We start from the raw sequence: 24858 nt of genomic DNA, 5'->3' as shown, positions 1-24858 counted from the left end.
ACACGAATGCACCGATGCATCCTTGATCATGCATCGATGCATGAGACGCTCCACCTAGAAAAATTAATTGTTTTCACACTTAAACGGCTCTATTGACTCCACTAATTATCACCAACGTTCAAATTGATTCAAGGGGTGTTTAAACAAGTTCTGAAGCCATTGATCAAAAACAAGAAACATCAATCAACTAGAATCAAGAGAGAATCAAAGAGAAAGCATCAAACCTCAAGTTTGAGTATTTCAAGCCTATTTTTCATCCAATATTCATTTGCTTTCAAGAACACTTTTGTACTCAATTGTATTTATCCTTGAGTGTTCTTTTCTTTGTTCTAGAATTGTGCAAACATCTTACCTTGTGAGGTTTTCTTGTAAGTTTGCAAATTTGTAATCTTCTCTTTGGGAAAAAGAGTGTTCTCAAGAGTTGGGGTATACTCTTGAGGGATTTTGTAAGGTTATCTCTTTGGCCTCAAAAGAAAGAACAAATTAGTGAATTTGTTGGAAAATCCTTAGTGTGGATAGCTAAGGTAGTGGACGTAGACTTTGTTTGAGAAAGTCGAACCATTGTAAATCGCTGTGCAATTTCTTTAAATTTTCTGCAAAAGCTTCCATGAAATTTTTAATTGCCAATTCACCCCCCTCTTGGCCGATTCCGTAGATCGATTAACTCAACAATTGGTATCAGAGCCTCACTCATTTGAAGGTTTAATCGCCTCTTGAGTCGATTCGGGAAGAGTTACATCGATTACCAAGTCATCAATGGCCTCCACTTCAAATTACGACTCCGGTCTTGATTCAATGCCCGTCAACAAGCCTCCTTTCTTCAATGGAGCTAATTACGCCAATTGGAAGAATAGAATGATGTACTTCATTCAAGCAAGTGACATGGGAGCATGGAATGTTGTAGAAGAAGGATACATCAAGCCTATCACTCATCCAAGGTTGTGGAGTGAAGGAGAGACAAGAATGTTCCAGCTCAACTCCAAAGCCATCCATATTATTTTTTGTGCTCTTGGACCAGATGAATACGGAAGAGTTTCATCGTGTACAACCGCCAAAGAAATATGGGACAAGCTTCAAGTCACACATGAAGGTACATATGAGGTAAAGAAATCAAAAATTAGTATTCTAACGCATAGCTATGAAAATTTCAGGATGAAACCAAATGAAGACATCAAAGCTATGACGGATAGATTTTCAACGATTGTCAATGGTCTCAAATCATATGGAGAGATCATCTCAAATGAAAAGCTTGTGAGGAAGTTAGTCTACTCCCTCCCAAAATCATGGCAATCAAAGAAGACGGCAATCATCGAGTCTAAGGACCTATCGTCCTTAACTCTTGAAGAACTTATCGGTTCACTCCTCACTCATGAGATGATGCTCGAAGATGAGGTGGACCTTGATAAAGTTGAAGAGACACCAAAGGAAAAGGAGAAGAAGAAAAATATTGGAGTTGCTCTCAAATCCACAAAAGATGAGAGTGATTCTAATAATGATGATGATGACGAGGAAATGGCATTGTTTGCCAAACGGTTCAGAAAAATGATGAGACCTTACCAAGGAAGAAAATTCAAACGAAACGAAGGCCTCAAAAATGAACCAAAAGAGAAGGACCCAATCATTTGCTATGAATGCAAAAAGCCGGGGCATGTCAAATATGATTGGCCACAATTGAACAAAAAGGGTCAATCAAAGAATAAGCACAAGGCTCATGTGGCTACATGGAGCGATGAAGAAGGTTCCGATGAAGAGGAACAAGAAGTAGCAAACTTGTGCTTGATGGCATTCGGGGAAGATTCTAAGGTAACCTCTAACTCATCCGATTTTGATGATTTATCTTATGATGAGTTATTTGAGGAGTACAATGGGTTGGCTTCGGATTATGAGAAATTGTTTTTAAAATATAAAAATGATGTTTCAAAATTGAAAAATGAAAACAAACTCATATCCAAAACCAACAACGATCTTGAAAGTAAAATCAAAGATTTGCAAATCAAACTAGAAGAGTTTGAAAAGAAAAATTTAGATTTGCAAAATTTACTTTCAAAGATCAATGATGATCATCAAAAGAAAATTGATGATCTTAAAACTTCTTTTGATAAAGTTGGAACAAAACATTTTGAAAAAGGTGGAAATTCAAAATCCAACTTTGTTAGAAAAAGTTTTAGAAACTACAATCATAGAGGTCCCCAAAGAACCTCTAATGGAAAAATCATTAGAAGTATGTGGGTTCCTAAAGAACTCATTACTACTAAAGATAAAAATATCCTACACAAATGGATACCTAAGGGGACTAGGATTTTGGAAACTAATGAATATGGACCCAAAAGAATTTGGGTACCAAAAATCAAAAATTAATCTATGTTTGTAGGGAAAGGAGCATTGCTACAAGGCACGGGAAACAAATTCAAATTCATGGTACCTTGATAGTGGATGCTCAAGACATATGACCGGAGACAAAAGCCGTTCATTGAGCTTAACGCCAAAAATGGAGGAGAAGTGACTTTTGGAGACAATTCAAAAGGTCACATTGAAGGTATTGGTACAATAGGTAATACCTCTTCCATACAAATTAAGAATGTTTTATATGTGAATGGATTAAAGCATAATCTATTGAGTATTAGTCAATTATGCGATAAAGGATTCAATGTCTTATTTGAAATTAATGGTTGTAAAGTCATTGACATTGCATCTAATCGGATTATGCTTGTTGGTCATAGAATAGGAAACATTTACATGGTGCATTTAGATTCTATTGATATGACTAATTTATGCCTAGTTGCTAAGGATGAGCATGATAGTTGGTTATGGCATAGGAGACTAGGTCATGCTAGTATGAGTGTTTTGCAACGGTTAATTCAAGGAGACTTAGTAAGAGGGTTGCCTAAGCTTAAATTTGATAATGATAAAATCTGTGATACTTGTGCTAAAGGAAAACAAAACGAGTTTCTTTTAAATCTATTAATGATGTATCAACTAGTAGAGTATTACAATTGATCCATTTAGATCTTTTTGGGCCAACTAGAACTACTAGCTTGGGAGGAAAACAATATGCATTTTCTTGGTAGATGACTATTCTAGATACACTTGGGTTCTATTCTTAAGTACTAAAGATGAAGCATTAGAAAATTTCATCACATTTTCAAAAATAATCCAAAATGAAAAAGGTTACTCTATCACTAGTGTTAGAAGTGATCATGGAACTGAATTTGAAAATCTTGGATTTATTGAGTTTTGTAATTCTAATGGTATTAGCCATAATTTTTCAGCACCTAGAACCCCTCAACAAAATGGAGTTGTTGAGAGGAAAAATCAAACTTTAGAAGAAATGGCTAGAACCATGCTTTGTGAAAATAATTTGCCAAAATATTTTTGGGCGGAAGCCACAAATACCGCTTGTTATATTGTAAATCGAGTAATGATTAGGCCAATTTTAAAGAAAACTCCATATGAAATTCTCAAAAATAAAAAGCCTAACATTAGCTATTTTCATCCTTTTGGATGTAAATGTTTTGTTTTAAACAACGGTAAAGAAAATCTTGGCAAATTTGATGCTAAAAGTGATGAAGGAATTTTTCTGGGTTATTCCTTAAATTCTAAAGTTTATCGTGTATTTAATAAAAGAAATTTAGTTGTAGAAGAGTCTATACATGTTGTTTTCGATGATAATCCCCTTCCAAGGAAGGATTCTTCTGTTAATGATGATGTAGGTATTGCACAAGCAAATGACGTTAGACATGACGTTGGAAAATCATCATCAAAGGAAGAAACAAAAGATGAGGAAACTCATGATCCCCTCGAGAATCCAACCATTGAAGAAAGGGAAGTATCTTTTCCAAGAGAGTACAACTATGTCAAGGATGGTGAAATTATAGGTGATCCATCAAAAGGGGTAACTACTCGATCTTCTCTTAGAAATATCTGTAATTATGTTGCATTTATTTCATGCATAGAGCCTAAGAACATCAAAGAAGCATTAAAAGATGAACATTGGATTATGGCTATGCAAGAAGAATTAAATCAATTTGAGAGAAGCAAAGTATGGACATTAGTTGAAAGGCCTAGTAATAAATCTATGTAGGTACTAGATGGGTTTTTAGAAATAAACTTGATGAAAGTGGTAATATAGTGAGGAACAAGGCTAGACTTGTTGCTCAAGGCTATACTCAAGAAGAAGGCATAGACTATGATGAAACATACGCTCCTGTAGCTAGGATGGAAGCAATTAGAATGTTATTAGCATTTTCATGTTTTCATGAATTTAAATTATATCAAATGGATGTTAAAAGTGCATTTTTAAATGGTTTTATAAAAGAAGAAGTGTATGTGGAACAACCTCCAGGTTTTGAAGATTCAAAATTTCCATATCACGTTCTTAAATTGACAAAGCTCTTTATGGTTTAAAACAAGCTCCTAGAGCTTGGTATGAAAGATTGTCAAATTTTTTAATTGAAAAAGGTTTTTCAAAAGGAAAGGTTGACACTACATTGTTTTTAAAACATAAAGGTAAAGATTTATTAGTAGTTTAAATTTATGTTGATGATATAATATTTGGCTCTACTAATGATGTTCTTTGCCAAGAATTTTCTAAGCTAATGCAAAGTGAGTTTGAGATGAGCATGATGGGGGAGCTCTCATTTTTCTTGGGACTCCAAATCAAGCAAAGAAAAGATGGCATCTTCATTAATCAAGCTAAGTACGTCAAAGATATGCTCAAGAAGTTTGGACTGGAAAATGGGAAACCTCATAACACTCCAATGAGCTCTTCAACAAAGCTTGACTTAGATGAAGGAGGTAAATATGTAGATGTTAAATTATATAGGTCAATGATTGGCTCTTTGCTTTATCTAACTGCAAGTAGACCGGACATTATGTTTAGTGTTTGCTTATGTGCTAGATTTCAATCATGTCCTAAGGAATCACATTTACTAGCTGTTAAGAGAATTTTTAGATACCTTAAGGACACTCCTAGTTTAGGACTTTGGTATCCTAGAGACTCTAGCTTTAGCTTGCATGCCTTTTCTGATGCAGATTATGGAGGATGCAAATTAGATAGGAAAAGCACCTCCGGTACTTGTCAATTCCTTGGAAATATGCTGATTTCTTGGTTTTCAAAGAAGCAAAATTGTGTTGCATTATCTACCACTGAAGCGGAATACATTTCAGCCGGTAGTTGTTGTGCACAAGTTTTATGGATGAAACAACAACTTTTTGATTATGGAATTGAAGTAGGTACCATTCCTATCAAGTGTGACAATACTAGTGCTATTTGTCTCACTAAAAATCCCATCCAACACTCTAGAACTAAGCACATTGAAATAAGACATCACTTCATTAGGGACCATGTCACTAAGGAAGATGTAGTTCTAGAATTTGTTGATACTTTGCACCAATTAGCGGATATTTTTACAAAACCCTTAGATAAAGAAAGATTTTGGACACTTAGAAGAGAATTAGGTTTAACTGACCTATCTTCACTTAATGTTTAAAATAATTTAGCACTTTTAATAAATACTGAAAAATGCTTATAATAATAATTTTTGATTGTATTCTTGCTATTAGTTAGGGGGAGTTTATGATTCTTAATAAAAATTAATTTTATGTTCAAATAAAGTTTGAAGATTAATTTGATTGATTGAACATAATTAATTTTTGATATATGAGTTGTCATTACCATTAGAGCCAAATTATTTACCATTTTAAGTGTTTAAAACGGATTTTTGACATTTTTTTGCTTCATGCACCGATGCATTTAACAATGCATCGATGCATCCTTGAATATGCATCGATGCATAAGACCATGCACCGATGCATCCGTCGGGTTTTAGGTTAAAATGCTTCATCTTCTTCATTTTTCTAAAAACCCCAAAACTCTCTAAAACCGACCATTCGCCCCCCTCTCATCCTAAATCTCCATTTAGCTCAAAACCTTTGGAAAAATCATCGGATTCTTCAAGATTTTTATCCTACAAACCTGCTACAATCATTAAATCGCTCAAAACATCTCTACATTCCCCTCAATCCGAATTTTTCAAGGTAATTTTTCAAAAACTCTATTTTATTAATTTTTGAACTTAGGACTCGTTTAGATTAGTTCTAGTTTGAAATAATTATCGGGCATTGGTTATATGATGATTCTAAACTAGTTTCTACAACGAATTTCATCAAAAACGCATAATTTTTCAAAATTATTTGGAAATTTCGAATTAAAAAAAAATTATTTCGAAAATTATTCATTCAATTGTGTTGTTTTCATGAAAACTATGCGTATTATGATATTAATTTTAAATAGTTTTTCAAAACTTTGCCCATTAGGATTATGTTAGAGAACCTTGAATTATTGAGGACTCATTTGAGTTTTGGGATTGAATTTTGTGCATACATGTGTTTTTAAATTGTAGGTGATATTTCTTTTCCGATTTCCCTAACCATGTCTAATCTCAAACGCCCTAGATCATCCTCGAGTCGGTCTCACCAAAACCGTCCTCCCGCTCCTAGACCTCAAAATCCATCCAATATTCCTTCATCCCTCATTAGTACTTGTTTTAACATACCTGAAAACCGTAGGGATGAATTATACTCTAGGTACATGAACTCCTTCCAATCCTATCGTATTAGGGAAGAGCGTATTCCTTCTCGACAAGCTATGATAAAACTTGAATTTGAATACCTCTTAATTCTTCGCCGATGGAAGTTTGATAAACTATTTTCTCTTCAACCCATCGTCTTTCACCAACTTGTCCGCATCTTTTATTCCAATGCGGTTTGTATTCAGAACACAACTCAGTGCGGTACTATAGCGATTAGATCCTATCTTTTAGGACAATATATCACTATTACTTCTGAATCCATCGCATCTCATTTTGGTTTAGATGACGAGGGTTTATTTAATGAGAAGGAAGATGTGGAATATCCATATCTTCCTAATGCTAGTGTCAGTACCTTTAGGTCTCACCACGATCGATTTCTTCACTTAATGATCTCTTGGTGGTTTAGATCATCCGCAGGTCGATACTCCACACTACGTACTACAGACTTATGGTGGATGCACTGTATAAAGAACAAAAAGAAAATCAATTTTCCACATATTGTCTTTAGCGCGCTTGTCGATATCATAAACATCATTCCCTCAAAGCATGTAGAAACCCTACCTTATGGTTGTCTACTAAGCAATTTGTTTATCAAACTCGGCCTAGATGTCTCCCTTGACAATCCTATTCCGCTCCAAAACCCAATCAATATCACATCCTTAAAGAAATCGGATTGGAAATTGGATGAGAACACCGGACTATGGTCTTTTCGACCCGGTAAGCAAACCCCGGGAGCTAGTTCTTCACGAGCTACTCCTAGTTCTTCTCGTGCTCCTCCTCCAGCTCCTGACGCTGATAATGATCCAGAGCTTCAAAGGCTTATGAGAGATATTGATGAGGAAGTATCAGCTCGGCAAGATGATCAAACGCCACCTTATTTCCAATCTTTCTAGAGTCGTTTGATCTGCGTTTTGCTTCCATGGAGTCTACGATTACTGAGTTTCAGAGGGAGATGCGTGATCGTATGGATGCTCTTACTCTTGAAGTTAGAGCTCATTATCCTCCTCCTCCTCCCGATTCCGCTATGGATGATTAAACGTTATTTGATGATATTTGGTTTTAAACTTTAAGAACTTGGATTGTTAAACTTTTTGATTTGAATGCTTATGTTTGTTTGGATGTTTGGATGCTTGAATGTTTGAACTTAATTTTAATATATTGGTTTAAAATTTATTCATTTTGCATCATTAGATATATGACCAATTATGCCATTTCACATTTTATTATGAATATTGTTTATGAAAACTAATGGCTAATCTCTCTTTTGATTGTGATCTTAGCAGCTTATTATTAATAAATCAATTGGCTAATGTCTTTCAAAATTCTTGTTTAAAACGTTTTTATAGAGTCTTTTTGATTTAACAAAAAGGGGGAGAAAATTTAAGATGTGCTATAGTAAGGGGGAGTAAGTTTTTCAAAATCGATTTCAAAAATAATTTCTTAAACAAATCTTAAAATTACTCAAATGTTTTGTTATATCAAAAAGGGGGAGATTGTTGAAAACATTTTTGATATTTTGATATAACAAATTAAGTTAAATGAATTTTAAGATTTTACAAATGATTTTACAATTTTATATTCGATTCAATTAACCGAATATCAAATTATTACTCCAAGTTTTTCAAGATCAATTTTAAACCTTACTAAATGTGTAAAATTGTGATTTGTACTTAATCTATTTTTGAAACAATTTTCACAAAGTATTTTGAACCAAAAACAAGCCTTAAATCAATTATTCAAAGGCATGCACCGATGCATCAGTCCATGCATCGATGCATCGATGAATTAATTGAACATCGAATGCATTCCATGCACCGATGCACACTCCATGCATCGATGCACTCTGAATATTTTCAAAACATCGAATGCATTTGATGCATCGATGCACAAGCCATGCATCGATGCACCAGGCTATTTTTCAAACATCGAATGCATTTCATGCATCGATGCACACTTGGTGCACCGATGCATCAAGTGTTCAACGGTCAAAATATTTGAATTTTACACGAATGCACGATGCATCCTTGATCATGCATCGATGCATGAGACGCTCCACCTAGAAAAATTAATTGTTTTCACACTTAAACGGCTCTATTGACTCCACTAATTATCACCAACGTTCAGAATTGATTCAAGGGGTATTTAAACAAGTTCTGAAGCCATTGATCAAAAACAAGAAACATCAATCAACTAGAATCAAGAGAGAATCAAAGAGAAAGCATCAAACCTCAAGTTTGAGTATTTCAAGCCTATTTTTCATCCAATATTCATTTGCTTTCAAGAACACTTTTGTACTCAATTGTATTTATCCTTGAGTGTTCTTTTCTTTGTTCTAGACAAACATCTTACCTTGTGAGGTTTTCTTGTAAGTTTGCAAATTTGTAATCTTCTCTTTAGGAAAAAGAGTGTTCTCAAGAGTTGGGGTATACTCTTGAGGGATTTTGTAAGGTTATCTCTTTGGCCTTAAAAGAAAGAACAAATTAGTGAATTTGTTGGAAAATCCTTAGTGTGGATAGCTAAGGTAGTGGACGTAGACTTTGTTTGAGAAAGTCGAACCACTGTAAATCGCTGTGCAATTTCTTTAAATTTTTGCAAAAGCTTCCACAAATTTTTAATTGCCAATTCACCCCCTCTTGGCCGATTCCGTAGATCGATTAACTCAACAAATTAGAAAATATTTATTTTGATTAAAATTATTGAACAAAATATTTTTGTTTTGATTGATATACAGATGGAAGCATAAAATTGAAGGCACGGGGTTGGTGCACAACAACATTAAAGAGTTCAGGCTGAAGATCGACATAAAGCCAAAAAGGAGATATGTATAATCCGTTATTTTTAATTATTATTTAATTAACTATATTATTTGATTTAAATCAATTTTATTGTTTTTTTAATTTTACAGTTTAATTGGAGACCATACATGAATGAAGAAATTTTTCCGTTGATACCGCACGATATTTTAGATGGGTTTCAATATTGGTGTGCTATTACACCATTGATCTATTTTGCTTTTGTTGAGATCCAATTAATGGATAGAGTGCTGAGGCAATTCCACTTCCACCAACCTATTCCACGGAGTCCATGGGATCATGATCTCCTCCAAAACTTAGATGGTCGTCGTCAGGTGAATTGGGTTGAGACGTATGACGACCTACACATATTTGATGGTCGTCGTAAAGAAAATGTTAATTGGGTTGAGAAACATGCAACCTACATTAATGCTTGGAAAAATAGGGCTTCATTCATGCCAACTCTTGACGACATTCAAGACGACGACTTTTATTTTGAGACTTCGGCTTACCTTGCTTATTTTTGGGATAATGGAAAGCCGTTCCTCACAACAATGGTAGAGAGGCGACAATTTTTTAGGTTTAAGAAAAGATTTGGTAAAGCTGAATACTCTTTACCGAGTGGGAGTGGGAGTTCATCTTAACAACCTGAAGCGGAAATGACCAATGTGGATAATAGCGCACCACAACCATTCGGCGATACGGGATCGTTGCATCATGCAGCTGATGATTCTACTGTCCCGACATACATACCAGAGTTTATGCAGCCTGAGGCACCCATCTATTCTCCTATGTTTTCGTCGACGTATGACTTTGAACACATGGCAGTTCAAATGCCCCTAATGAATGAGGAGGATGGGTACCATACTCCCGAGCAATCGCAACGGCCATAACGTATCAGACGTCCGCCCTGACATTATCATTCAACAACACCCCGGTATCGACAACAATTGTAAACTCGTTTGCTATTTGTTACAAATTATATATTGAAAGTTTTATTATTAACAATGATTTTTAGTATCAAATCATTATTATAATTTCATTACTAGTAATCATTAGTAAATCATTAGTATCAAATAATTAAATATTAATAATAAATCATTATTAATAATAATTAGTAAATCATTAGTATCAAATCATTAAATATTTAAAAAATCATTAATAAATTCGACTATATATAAATTTAAATTTGAGTAGTCCACACTTGTACACTCATTTGTTATTATTCTATAATTATTAGTAATAATTATTAAATCATTAGTATTAAATCATTATTAAAAATTATTACTAAATCATTATTAAATCATTACTATTAAATCATTATTATCATTATTATTAAATATTATTATAATGATTATTACTAAATCATTATTATAATAATTATTATCAAATCATTATTAAATCATCAAATCATTAAATATTAATATCATTATTAAATCATTATTATAATGATAATTACTAAATCATTATTATAATGATTATTATCAAATCATTACTATAATGATTATTATCAAATCATTATTAAATCATCAAATCATTAAATATTAAATCATTATTAAATCATAATATTAAAATCATTACTAAATCATCAAATATTAAAATCATTACTATCAAATCATTAAATATTAATAATAATTTCATTATTACTAATCATTTCTATCAAATCATTAAATATTAATAATAATTTCATTATTACTAATCATTACTATCAAATCATTATTATAATTTTAAATATAAATTCATTATTAAATCATGATTACCAAATCATTACTAAATCAAATCATATAATTATTACAAATCAAACAAGTGTTCTATGGATGAGTATTAGTTACGTAACGAAAATGGCGTTAATTGAACCACGTATCCATTCAAATCTGTTCAAGTCCTCGAATTATAAATCATTACAAAATTAAATACGGATAAATACATAGAAATACATATATGATTACTAATGATGAGGCATATATCTTGGTAAATTAGGACAATTGTTTTTTGAATGGCCTTCACCGCTATATAATCTGCATATCTTTGCTTGACCTCTTTCTCTAGCATGGAAATCCATATTGGTATGAATACGAGTAGACTTAGGTCGACCCTTTGGACTTTTGTGAAGCATTGGATTTGGCAGCCATTCATCATGATCGTTTTTGGGCTAATATGATTCATTCGAGATTTGTCTGAACGCATAGCTGTAGACATTTAATATCCTACGTAAGTGAAAGCATTCATCAACATAAGTGTATACGCTTACACCAGCATACATACATGCAGCGACTGCATGAGCACATGGATATTTCCATACCTAAAAATGACCACAATCACACCATTTGTGTCGTAAATCAACTCTAAATGTTTGGTCTTCTCCTTCGACGTTACGGCGTATGCACAACACGACAAAAGTATGACCAACTCGGTCGAAATTATGAACAATCATTGATGTTGTCAATCGCTCATTTGCTTCCATTGATTCCACCACTGTAGGAGCCCAAGTTTTACCTCTATTTATGAGACTCTCAATTTCCTTGCCTTTGTCCGACCAAACTTTAGTCAATCTAAAGTACGTCTCTTTCACCGCACTCGTTATTGGGAGATGGTGTGTACCTTTTAGTACCAAATTAATGGCCTCAGCAAGGCTTGTGGTCATATGTCGTATCTCCGACCTTCATCGTATGTCTGCGACCATTTTTCCCGCGATATTTTTGAAGCCCACTTCCAAACACGCTGATCATCGTAAAATACCTTCAAATTCTCCAATCTCTTGTCAAAATTTGGTCGACGTAGTTCGTATCCTGTTTCATAATATATTTTGTTAAACCGCAATTAAAAAAACCACGTAAAAATGCACAAATATTGAAAATAAAACTTATCCATGCTGACTATCTCGCTACGAATGTGTGCTTTATGAAACTGGTCAATACTATTCTTGCCAATATGATGGATATAAAATGTCGGATATGTATACGGAGGTATCCAACGACTTCATGGTCATTCAATTGCCACCAAAATACCCGTTCCTCTATCGGATATCAAGCAAACTCCATCTTCACGAACGATATATTGACGTAGATTGGTCAGAAAGAAATCCCAAGCCTCTGTTGTCTCTCCCTCAACAATGGAGAATGTAATTGGGAAGATATTTCGCTAACCATCTTGAGCAACTGTCATCAAAAGTACATGTCTATATTGATCATACAACCACGTAACATCTACTTGGATCATACGTTTGCAAAATGGAAATCCTTCAATACATGCCTTGAATGCCCAAAATAGTCTATGGAATATTTTCTTCCCTGGTAGAAGTTAACCTTTTTTGTCATATGCAGGCATGGTTTGAGACTTCGCTATGGTTCCTGGGATAAATCGCTTCATTTCTTGTAGCAAATGTGGTAGCTCATTGTACGATGTATCCCAATCTCTATACGTCAGCTTCATCGCCTTCATCTTCGCATTCCACACCTTGCCATATTTTACTTGATATCCAAATTACCTTCGAATAGATGCAGCTAATACTGAACAAGATATCCTTGGATCCTTTTCAACCATTGTCTTCACGTATTCGCATATTACATAAGAGACCAATAGTCGGTGGTCTTGTTCGATGGAGTTTCGCAAACATGTGTGCGGACCATTGTACCTCGTGATGACCCAAACATTGTGCCTTTGATTTTTCGACACTCTGATCTTCCACTTGCACTCTGTGCCATATTTTACACACTTCGCGTATAGGGTTTTCTGGTTGGACTCTACAACATAGACATCAACATGACATTTGATGCAGTACTCTTTAATCGCCAGCGTAGCTTCATTTTTTCCTCTGAATTGCACCCCAACTGAAAATTCAACAGAATTATCGAATGATTCAGTCTTTGGTACGGAGGTAAATGTGGCATGTCTGGGAATTCAGGTGCCCTCATCCATCATAGTCTATCTCGTACATGTGAGGAGTAGCTTCCTACGGTGCCGGAACTTCATCAATTGCACCTCCACCGAAAATATTTTCATCGTCGCCCAGAATGGATTCTTCGGTTTCTTCATCTTTGCTTGAATCATCATGAATTTCTCCCCATCGATTTTCAGCATCAATATCAACAACCAATTCCGGTATGTTTCTCGTCTCATACTCTGCTGCTGCAGATGTCCCCCCAACTTCATTTACACTTTCCAATAGTGCCATAAAACTGTTCGGGAACATGTATGTCGGCTCCTCAAACTGACTATATAAAGCCATTTCAGATGGATTTTGAGCCACACCTCTTGATGAACCAGAAACATCATATATGTTACGCACATCAACAAATAACTCAATAATTGCTATATTGGTTGACTCATGTAATCCAACCATGGTTCCAATATCATCTTCTTCAAGTGGAACTGCAGCATATCTGACTGGGTTGGGGCATATCATAAACCTATACCTCAAACCATCAACTGCAACTCGAATTTTTCTTTCTATCTTATACTTTATTTCTATAAATGTGATGTCTTTTTTTAACATCATATTTATTGGTTTTTCAGACCGAAAAACTACTCCGACCTCATTTTCCATAATATGTCCATTATAATGGACACTCGTGAAAAAGTTATTGCTCATTTTCTCTACAAATAAAAAAATAAATTAATTTAGATTAAAAAATTAGATAAGTTAATTTCATAAATCATTAAATAATTAAATAAAATATAATATACTATTATATTAATGATCAAATAAAATTTGTTATTTAACTTGATTGATTGATTATTAATATTACTAATAATGATTTAATAATTATTATTAATCTAATGATTTAATAAATATATGATTTAATCATGATTACTAATAATTATTTATTATAAATATTTAATGATTTAGATTCGATACTAATCATTTAGTAATGATTACTAATAATAATGATTAGTTTGATAATATTTTTTATTTTTTTAAAATATCAAACAATATTTTGTTTTACTAAATATTTTTAAACACAATATTTTTTAAACATAAATTATCTCGCACAAATTAGTTTATATAATCTAATATAAACTTACTAACTAACTAATTTACACATACACAACAACAAAAAATAATAAATTACCCACGTATTTATGTCTTCTTCTTTCCTTTCTTTCCTTTCTTGTTTATTTCTTCGAATCAATCTGTATGTGGACAAATGTTGTGGAATAATGCCCTGTATGTGTAAACAAAATATTTATTTAAACAACAATAAATTAAACAAATTAATTTTATATAATCTAATATATTATAATATAACTTAAACTAATAAACTATTTCTTTATTATAATATAACTTAGTTAAAATAACAAACTAATTAAGCACTAATTAATTTTTTTTATAATATAACTTCAACTTCAACAAACAACCTAATATACGTTTAATAAACACTAACAAATTAATTAAATATTTTTTATATTTAATAACTTAAAATAAGAAACTAATTAACTAATTTTTTATATAATATAATATATAACTTAAACTAACAAACTAATATAATATAACTTAAACTAACAAACTAATTAACTAAATTTTAGTTTTACCCTAAACCCTAAACTAACAAACTAATAATTTCATATAATAAACTAAATTAAACAATAAAAAATTACCTCACGAACTATGTTTGAGCCTTTATCTTCTTTTCTTCTTCTTCTTCCTTTTCTTTCTCTCGACAAAGTTTATATGTGATTCTGCTTCTATCCTAAACCCTATATCCTTTATATAAAGCAAATAAGCGTTGGACAACGTCATTAAATTTAACTGTTGAAGCAAATAATATTAGCGATGAATCGTGTAACTATTGAGCGTTGAAAGGCTGCAATTGAACATCAATATTTGCTGCATTTAGCAGCTAAATTAACGCTGCAATAATGCAACTATGGATGCAACGCATGCAGCTACGGATGCAGGAATCTCCCAGCTATGGATGCAACACATGCATGAGGGAGCAGAGGGTTAAAGCTTGGTCGCCGGGCAGGAATCTCCTAGGACCTACCATGTCGCCGGGACTCCATGGCGACCTACATCGACGTGCATGGCCCATGCACAGCTCCCACATGCATGCATAGCTCGGTTTATTGGTGCCCGGAGTGCATGGCGACATACTTGGTCGCCCGGAGTGCATGACGACCTCCTTGGTCGCCCGGAGTGCACGACAACCTACGGCTTCACTGTAGAATTCACCCTATCTCAACAAATAATATATCCAAAATATTATCTCGTGAAATAAAAAGTTCAAGAACATTATATCGTGGATTTTGTCAGTATTATGGCCAGGCAAAATTACTGAGATGAAAGTTACGGTAGCAGTAACAATTAGAGAAAAGAGAAAAGCTGGGGAGTGTGGGGGCAAATTTGAAAAAATGAAGGGGTTTAAGTTTTTGGGTTAATTCATTTTGGAGCCCTCTCTCTTTGAAAATATCACTACTTTCCCTATGTTCCTTTGTTCATTATAAATTAAAGTGTTTAAAAAGGGTAGATTATTCATATTTTTTCTCGAATTTCCTAATTAATTTATCCCTCATTAAGAACAGTATTATGAAAATTAAGAGTTTTCCTTTAAGGCAAAAAAAGAAAAAGCAAACTTTACGTACGTAGGGTGATAAGCCTTTAAACGATCGTACATACGCAATAAATATACGCATTTTAATGAGCAAAAACAAATTAACATACATATTTAAATCCCAAATTATTCTTATTATTGCCATAAAAAATGTCATACTGAACATATGCTATTTTCATAGATGGTCCAACTTACATAACTAATGTTAACCAAAGGTTTGATAAAATTTTTGGTATCACTTCACTTATAGTTTAATCAAAATATCATAACATAGTAACGTATATTGTTTTTGGTTCATATGTGCACAAAATATAACAGGCTTTGTTCTAGAGTTTTTCTCTTTGTTCTTTTTTCAGGAGCACAATGTAACCATGTAAGTAATTTTCCGAAGACGGTGACAATTTATTAATTAAAATATTATTGATGATCAATAAAAAAATAAAAAAATTACATGTATCTCGAAATTAATTATAATCCCTCCATCATTATAACATTTATTTTAATAATCGCCTTATCGTGGAACGTTGATAAAGATTCTTTTGCCATTGAGTACCTTTAATTTTTGTGGGGTAAGTTTTTGTTCGTTAATATCTTAGTCGCCAACCAAGGGTGTGGGGGCACGCTCCAAGGTCATTGTTAAACAGTTCTGAGATCGGCATTATTGATTTAATAATCCTTAAAATTTCATTTATTGGACTAATATCTTTCAAACAGAATTTTTAAAAAAAAGTATCTCTCAAAACACACGACCCATCAAATTTTTAAATTAAATATATTTTTTAATAAAACGATAAAAAAAATTATTTTTCGTAAAACATAAAATATGAAGTACTTTTTATAGAATGTAAAATCATCTTAGGTTAGTAGTTTAGAGACTAATTTTCTATTAAAAAAATTGCACGAGAGGTTTTCATCAATAAATAATTTTATGGCGTTATTATTTTAATAAGGCCTATCAGAATCCTCTCTCCTCTTTGACTGGAGGTGGTGACTGTCGCTTTTTTCCACGTAGAAATTAAAAAAACAATCAAAAACAGGCAATGAGTCCAAACACAATTAATTATTGGCCCGTTGCTTGGCGTGCAGATGATTAGAAAACATGAAAATAAATGAAAAGAAGTTGGAGTTGGAACCCAGAAAGGAAGCGAAATATCTACTGTTGATGTCTGTTTCGACAGAGACGGGACCTACCTGAGATGTGAGATGACGATGAGTACTCACACAAACAGATTTAGAAATATTTTTTGAAATAAATAAATATATATATTAACAACATAAAAACACAAGTCTTTTAATTTTGTGATAGTGAATCGAATTTCGTAGTGGGCAATTCATAATTTTGACTGCCGGAAGTATTCCACAGAAGTTACTTTAAATCTAGCGTTGGGGTGAGTCTACTACCCTACCTCCGCTTATCTCATTACATATGAGAATAGCGTCAGCTAAATTTTTTTATTAACAACGTAAAATTTTAAATAAAATTTTATGATATACACTGTTTACAAAATAAATAATTAATCATAAAAAATTTATATTTTAGAGTGAATATAAATTTTTTTAAAATAAATAATATCAATAAAATAAACAACGTAAAAAAATTGAATTTCAGGTGGAAACCCTCCCAGCCTGACCAAGCGGCTCTGCCACTGAGTGTCACATTCATCAATTCATAAATTCATAAATTCATAATACATGATGATGAATGTCTTATTGGTGTGGGATGCTCACACACTTCATCCGTATCATCATCATCCATGATAACAGATAGCCATACCAACGGTGTATGATCATGTTGAATATCCATATTCCCAAATCATCATAATTTACATTATCAAACCTATTAATATTTTTATTTTACAATTTTTAAACCCTATAGCGGCATTCATTTCAAACCTCTCATCTCATACAATATATTCAAAATACCCTACGCACCGATCACTGAATCAAGATAATAAATCTCATTGTCTGCGCATTTTTCTCCATTGCAATGCCCTATCAAACCTCAATTCGTTATATATATAATTCAAGCAAGCACCAATCATCGCACAAATTCAAATGGGTTAAAAAATTTGACTAATGGAAGTTTGTGTTTGATTTCTAGTTGGTCGGAATTTTAAATATCTCAAAACTTGTGAAATTGAAGTCGGTTTTGAATTGTGAGCGTGGTTTTTACATTTTTTTAAATGTGTCTTATTTTTATGAAAAATTTACATAATTATTTTGAATAGTAAAGGGTGTAAAAACACCCCCATTGCATGATGGAGTCGTGACAAGAGAAAAAGAAAAGGAATGGGCCGGAGCTACAGAAATTATGTGGATCATAAGCAAAGAAAGACAAGTTGGCTGGGCCTGTGGCATCTACCATACGCATCAAAATTTCCCATTACATTTACTATTCACTATTTCCTATCTCCACTTGGGTCTATTTAAAAGATTCTTCTTCCCGTTTCTCCTTGGGGAAAAATTGTTCCTTCTGTAACCTTCAACAATGCTACTTTCAAGTTTTACATACATTCAGTTACGGAATCATAAGATATTTTGTGATATAAATTAAATTATAAACTTTTACGATGCTTAGAAATATTTTAATTATTAATTTTATAGGTTCTATAAGAATTAAATCATAATAATTTATTAAAATTATTATTGTTTATAAATTAAACTTTATGATATTATTTAATTTATATAGAATTGTCTATTAACAATGAATTAGCCGTAAAAGAATGAAGAAGAGGTTGTTGAGTAGTCGAAATCAGGTAGCCAGAAAGGAGGCGTGGAGGTAAACAGGCTGGAACTGCTTGTTTTTGTCCATCTCCTTTTTGCTTTTCTTGAACTTCTCTCACACTGTAGTTATCCATTTCTAAATTTCCTAAATCAAACCCCACACCAAATTGTTGTTCCTTGAATTTTCTTTAATGCATTAGAATTCTGATTAGAAATTGCAATCAAGCTTTCAACAAATTTATCATGCCTATATATATGGAGCTGGGAGACTCGGAGTACAAGGAATGCCGTTAATATGCATTCAGTTTGGACCAAGCTCTGCTCCATGGCATACAAACCTGATCCATAGTTTCTATTTGGATTATTAATGACATTGATTACACCCTTACTAGCCCAAGAACCCTGTTTTGCGTGAATTCGCTGAAAATAGGTAAAATCACTGCAATAACGACGTGGAAAGAATTCCTCCTATAATAATAAGTAATTTTCTCAAATAAAGTGATTTTTACGGTACGTGGTGTATGAAGTATTTGACCTTCTTACGAAGACACGTGAAAGATTCAACGTTATTTGTATGGAGTTTGGGAAGACAGAGAAAGACAAATACGAGAGCTAACGAAGGAAGATTATATGTCTTCCGTGGACCTTTCCAAAGACACACAACTTATAGTTACCGTTGTAATATTAACCCTGTTTGAAAAATAGATTGTATGTCTTCACCACCGTATATCAATAAATTCATTTTCTCACTACATTACTCCAGCAAATTTGGCGGTGAAAATGGCTTCGACGAAGAATCTTTAAAATTGCACTTTCAGCTATAAATACAGGGCTTTGCAATGGTAATTACGTGAAAGAGGGAGGACTAGCACTGGATTTGGTGGATCTCGCAGACAAATGTTGGTTGTTATTGGAAGCATGTCAGCCGTCAGCTAGTATTGCATTTCACCATTATAAAATATTATATTAATTATCTCCCAGATTAGTGTTATAAAAATATTAGTTTACCAAACACTGATCATACAAAACAAAACAAATAGAAGAAGATCCGCATATGAGAAAGTTGATAAACTAAGGAAGAGATCAGTATCTGTAATCATCATCAAAGATCATGTAATTGTTGCTGCGTCGTACCCTCTCTTCCTTCTCAGCCTGCAAATCAAGTATAAATAACATTTTAAAGTTGTTAATACTTTTATAACCAAACCACGTGTGTTAATATATAGAGATGAGTTAATGCTACCTTGGTTATAAGCCTTTCAAATTCGTGAGTGCCGTGCTCCTCGATGTACCTCTCGGCAGCAGTTAGAACGTCATCCTGCTGACTGAAAATACTCTTCTTTCGAGGGACATACCACAATGTACTGGTGGCGCGTTGAGGGTTCTTGTAAAATGGCCTAATGAAGTGACGATAAACGTAGGCTGCGCCATTGAAGTGAGGCAGCACCAACCAGCATGTGAATATCAGCTTCGCGTATGGCCAAATCGGGAACCTGCATGTGATTCAAACACTAATTCAGTTTCTTCCCACATAAAAAAAAAACAGGTAACTTGCTTTTTGGCTTACTTACCATTCAAGGAGTTTGGCAAATGTGAGTTCGAAAAGTGTGATGAGAGAGTAAAGGACCCAATAGGTCAGCCATTGTTGATCATCGTTGTTGGACCTCGTCTCTATGGCCTTAACGGAAGCATATCTGCAACAGAAAAAATGTAAGTGATAACAACGTCAACTTGGTTCAAAGAAGGGAAACTCATACTTACAGAGGATAGACAAGAGTGACCAATGGCCTGTGAACAATACAAAAATCCAGTTAGAAAAAGGACGACAAAGTGGAAAATGAAGTGAAGGGTTGCAAGAAAAGAGACATACAAAGCAAGAACATCAAAGTTCTTGGCAACAACTTGAAGAAAGTTCCGCTGGTTACCCATCACTCAATGGTTTTGCAGACTGCTTTTGTATTTTGCTTTAAAGTTGTGGTGAAAGGGAGGGGAGTTAATGTGAAAGGTTTGTGGATTAAACTTTGAAAGTGAAGAAGAATAATTAGAGGAATTGTGGGGTAATGGTTGAATCGGAGAATCTTATGCTGTAAGGTAAAAGAGGCACCGAATTTGTTTGAATTTTATCACCTGTGGATCATCTATCTGTTCCCTTACATCAAAAGACCAGCCCAAACATGTCACATATGAGATGATAACATCGATTAAAGATATGAATACCAGTTTTAATAAATTAATTATTTACCTTTTGAATACAATAAATATAATCCGTATGCATTTTCCCTATATTTTCTTTAATGATGTTATCGAGAAGCTACCTAAAATCATGGTCTGCAGTGCACTAAGCAAGCAAGGCATAGCTAGGTTACGGCCTTGGTTTGGTTGGGCTTCGAGAAATCTATTGAATTGACGTTGGACCATGAATTCATGCAAAAATTTTGGGTTTATGTTTCAACTTTTAAGACTCTCAAATTTTATATACACTGTATACATATATTGTACGTACACACATAGATGAAAACAATATTCTCTCTCTCAATATTCTCTATCTCTATAATATAATATCTGTTCAAAATTTTTATAATCAATTGACAATATATGCATACCTTATAAACTTTTTTTTTTTTGAAGTGCATACTTTATAAACTTAATTTTTGACAACGTTTCCTATTATCATTTAAACTACTTAATGGTATAAATATATATTTTAAGCATACATGAACTTACCAAATGTATCCGAATGTTCAAATGTAATATATTGACATCGTTAATCTTTAATCTTAATCACGCAATAAAGATTAATCAAGGTCATGAAATTACAGCGAAAAGTATTGCTAAAATCATCATCCATGAGAGAACTTTTAGAGGAACGGCTAATCAGTTTTTTTATGATAAAGGACGAGATGAATTACCAATAAATTTAGCAGGATGAGATATAATTAGGTCTTTTAAATAATGCATAGGATTTAAACACTAACATTGTTATGAAATAAATTATGTTAAAAAAATTATCTTCATTTATACATTTTTACATATCTGAATCTATATTAATTGATCGATGAATTAAATATTGAATAATTATCAAAATATATAATGACTAAGATAATATATATATACCCCAACTTACTTTTGATTGAATATTCCAAAAGTAATGCATTAAGTGATTGTGGAGAGAAATTAATTAAACCATGTGTGTGTTTACTTTCATGGTCCTAACACTTGCAAACATTTATGGTACCTGATCACATAATTACAAACAAATGGACTGCGTGGTTAGGTTATGAGTTATGACGATCCTTTTGAGCGAGTCCACACAAATTGGTTTTTACTCAAATTTGTAGGATTTGTTTCACATGAAGCATGAAAAAAAAAAGAGAAAGAAACCATCGTCTAATTTCGAATTCAAATTATCAAAGTCCCTAAAAGAGAAGTTTGGGTTGCATTGAATAAGTGAGGAACTTACCAGTGGCATAGAAAGCATGCTCCATGAAAAGTGTGGGAGGGTTGTTTCAAAAAGATGTATAATCAAAGCAGATCCATATCATGAAGGGTTTGCTGCAGTTAATTGGCAAGCAAAGATGCCATTCAAATGCACCACCCAGTTTAGACTTTAGCAGCACCATCGCCAGCTCAAAAAGCAATTTTCTTTACCTTTTATATAAATTTTCATCATGATATAATAAAAACTTATTGTAACTAGGTCAAATACAAACTACAATCCTTTCCTTCTTAGACAGTAGTAACTACGAAGTAGGTACCTGACTAGTTAATTAAATCAATCATAACTACCCTACACTGACATATATGCAGCCCAGTCTTGAATTATTAGCTAATGCTGCAAAACAAAGCAATCTGACAGGGATCTAAGACATAAATAATAGGATTCATCAAGGACCAAAATGTTAATTTATTACTATTTGACTATATACCGATGTCCTAAGCAGTAATCATAAGGCCGTGCAAGTGCAACTCACAAAAGAAACCCTACCTACTTAGTTATATAGTTGGAGAAATATAAGAGCTACTCATTTTGAGACCGGGAATCTTCATAGATATGCTGCCCATATAAAGTTTTCCCAATATAGAAGACCTAAACGAAATCACCATTCTAATAGCTTCCTCCGATACTAACAAGAAAAATAACGAAGAAGAAGAAGAAGAAGAAGAAGATCCCCACTTGTTGGGTTATGTAGGGCTTCCATTAATAATAAATAAATAGAGTTGAGCCACCGCATGTTGAACGGTGTGTGTGTGAGTGATAGCGACATTAATAATAAACCAAACAATGAGTGTGTGTATGAGCAGCAGATTACTTCCATTTATGAAGAAGAGGAGGAATGAGGCTGTTGCTGGTTACTGATTGCTTACTGCTTTTAGGGACCAAAGGCTCCACGTGAGAAACAATTAATCTCTCATCACGTGTGTCCTTTTTCTCTCTATTTCTTAATCCAAACCTCAAATGCAGTTACTCGGTGATTAAATGCACTGAAAACCCCACCATTTTAGTGAACTAATGATGAGTTTTTAAATCTAACCTAAAGAAATCTACTCTCGTTTTCCCTTGAGCCTGAAGATTAACTTTGTTATGTGATGTTGAAAATGTTTAATAATCTAATTTATACTCACACCAAAATCAGTTTCATAGCATTCAAACTTGAGCCTGTGTTGCAAATTGCACATATATGTACTACTAAATATATAAGTGAAAAAGAAAACGAATAAAGCATGACCAAGCCATAGACTTTGTAATTGCTTTAATGCCATGGCCGAACCGAACACTAGCTAGTTGAATCATGCCTGTTTTCTCCGCCGTGGTGTGGAAGTGATCCGCTGGCTGGAGACTCGAAAGGGTTGATACCCGGAATCGTCTATAAGCATTAAGCGACGCTAGCATGCCTAAACGAGTGTCGGTAACTGAACCAGCAGCAGCACCATTTCCTGAACCAAATTGTTGTCCAGGTAGGAGAGTCATTGGGGTAGCGAAATTCATGAAATGTACCCCACTAGACATAGTACCCCTATACATATTAGTATTAGTAGGAGAAGGAAATGTCCACACGGGATCCCCGGCTCCACTCCCGCCTATGACTTGGTTTCCGGGGTTAGCCAACATCCAAAATGTTGTCGGAATAGGATTATGAGTCGCCGGAATCGAACCGGCATTAGATTGTATAGAGTAACTCCCCATCTGATTTTGTTGCAATTCTTGCTGTTCCGGCCTCCTTTTCCCTATGCTGGTGTCTGCTGTCTCTGCGACGTCAACGCTAGCGTCCCGAATCTCTTGCTTAGCTTGCAAGAAAGCGTTGAAACTAGTGCTACTACTACTAGGAAAGTTTAATGAATCTTCGGACGATAAAGCAACGCCCGGAAATAAGACCCTCCTTTGTGGTTGAGATGAGCAGTCGAGGGCATTCCTTTGATCCCATTCACTTCCATCCTCGATTGTTGTATAGTAAAATTTGGATTTAAATAAGTATTCCTCAAGTGGGAAGCAGACGTGGTAGAGCCTGAACTTCTCAGTGAAATATTAAGGGACGTAAAATTAGCAGGAATAGTACCTGTCCCCGTAGCAGCAATCACAGCAGGCTCAGCTTGTTGAAGCAACCATTCAATGGTTTCGCCATCCGATTTGTGACCGAGCTCTCTCGTCAACTGGAAGACCCTAGCGGCACACGTGGCCGGCATACGGATGCGGCGACCACGGCCTTCCACCTTGGTGTGCCTGTCTTTCGTTGACGTCCTCTTAGGGGGAGGTTTCTTGGGCGGTTCCGAGGTAGTTCTGGAGCTCGTCTCAGCGTTACCGGTGTGCTCTTGTTGTTGTTCCTTCTTTTCTAGGAGCTGAAGAGGGAAGTTGGGCCTGCGGATCTCATTTTCATCCATGATCATGTGTGGGATTATATTTGTTTTTGGCTCTCCTAGTACATAGGTGACCCTCAATTCAGTCACTTTGGTGGCCTACTGGGTCATTTTCTTTTTCTCAAAAATGTTGTCATGTGCTGCTTGGGAATTCCCTTTAGATGGGAGAAGATTGCAGCTCAGTTTCCCCTCCTTATCTCTGCAAACACCAATGAGAGAGACACAGACAGAGAGGATAAGGGAAGAGGCCAAGCTTTAAGCAACAAATTCAATGAGTGAGAATTATGAAAGAAAAGCACTGATTTTCTCTTTGGGTAATATTTTGTTTCTTTGAGGATATTTTTGTAA

The 24858-nt window shown here is 34.0% G+C and overlaps 1 protein-coding gene and 1 pseudogene across 1 annotated transcript; both read right to left on the bottom strand.

Moving 5' to 3' along the window:
- Positions 1 to 19704: 19704 nt before the first annotated feature.
- On the bottom strand, positions 19705 to 20651 carry LOC120130719 (HVA22-like protein c). Its single transcript, XM_039147892.1, has 5 exons — positions 20528 to 20651; positions 20419 to 20445; positions 20229 to 20351; positions 19901 to 20150; positions 19705 to 19809 (listed from the first exon to the last, which is right to left on the bottom strand). The coding sequence occupies exons 1-5, from the start codon at positions 20584 to 20586 to the stop codon at positions 19741 to 19743; spliced, it is 528 nt and encodes a 175-aa protein (XP_039003823.1). The 5' UTR covers positions 20587 to 20651; the 3' UTR covers positions 19705 to 19740.
- A 2658-nt stretch (positions 20652 to 23309) lies between these two features.
- Positions 23310 to 24858, bottom strand: LOC120131203 (annotated as a pseudogene).

Source organism: Hibiscus syriacus, unplaced genomic scaffold (genome assembly GCF_006381635.1).
Source record: "Hibiscus syriacus cultivar Baekdansim isolate YM2019G1 unplaced genomic scaffold, ASM638163v2 tig00001674_pilon, whole genome shotgun sequence".
Classification (NCBI taxonomy): domain Eukaryota; kingdom Viridiplantae; phylum Streptophyta; class Magnoliopsida; order Malvales; family Malvaceae; genus Hibiscus; species Hibiscus syriacus.
The sequence above is the reverse complement of the archived record's forward strand: the minus strand, read 5'-3'. Positions and strand labels throughout refer to the sequence as shown.

Coding starts and splice junctions, on each gene's coding strand:
- LOC120130719 (XM_039147892.1), bottom strand. CDS start 20,586: ATGGGTAACCAGCGGAACTTTCTTCAAGTTGTTGCCAAGAACTTTGAT. Junction 20,446..20,527: donor AACTTTGATGTTCTTGCTTT/GTATGTCTCTTT, acceptor TATTGTTCACAG/GCCATTGGTCACTCTTGTCT. Junction 19,810..19,900: donor TTGAAAGGCTTATAACCAAG/GTAGCATTAACT, acceptor CTTGATTTGCAG/GCTGAGAAGGAAGAGAGGGT.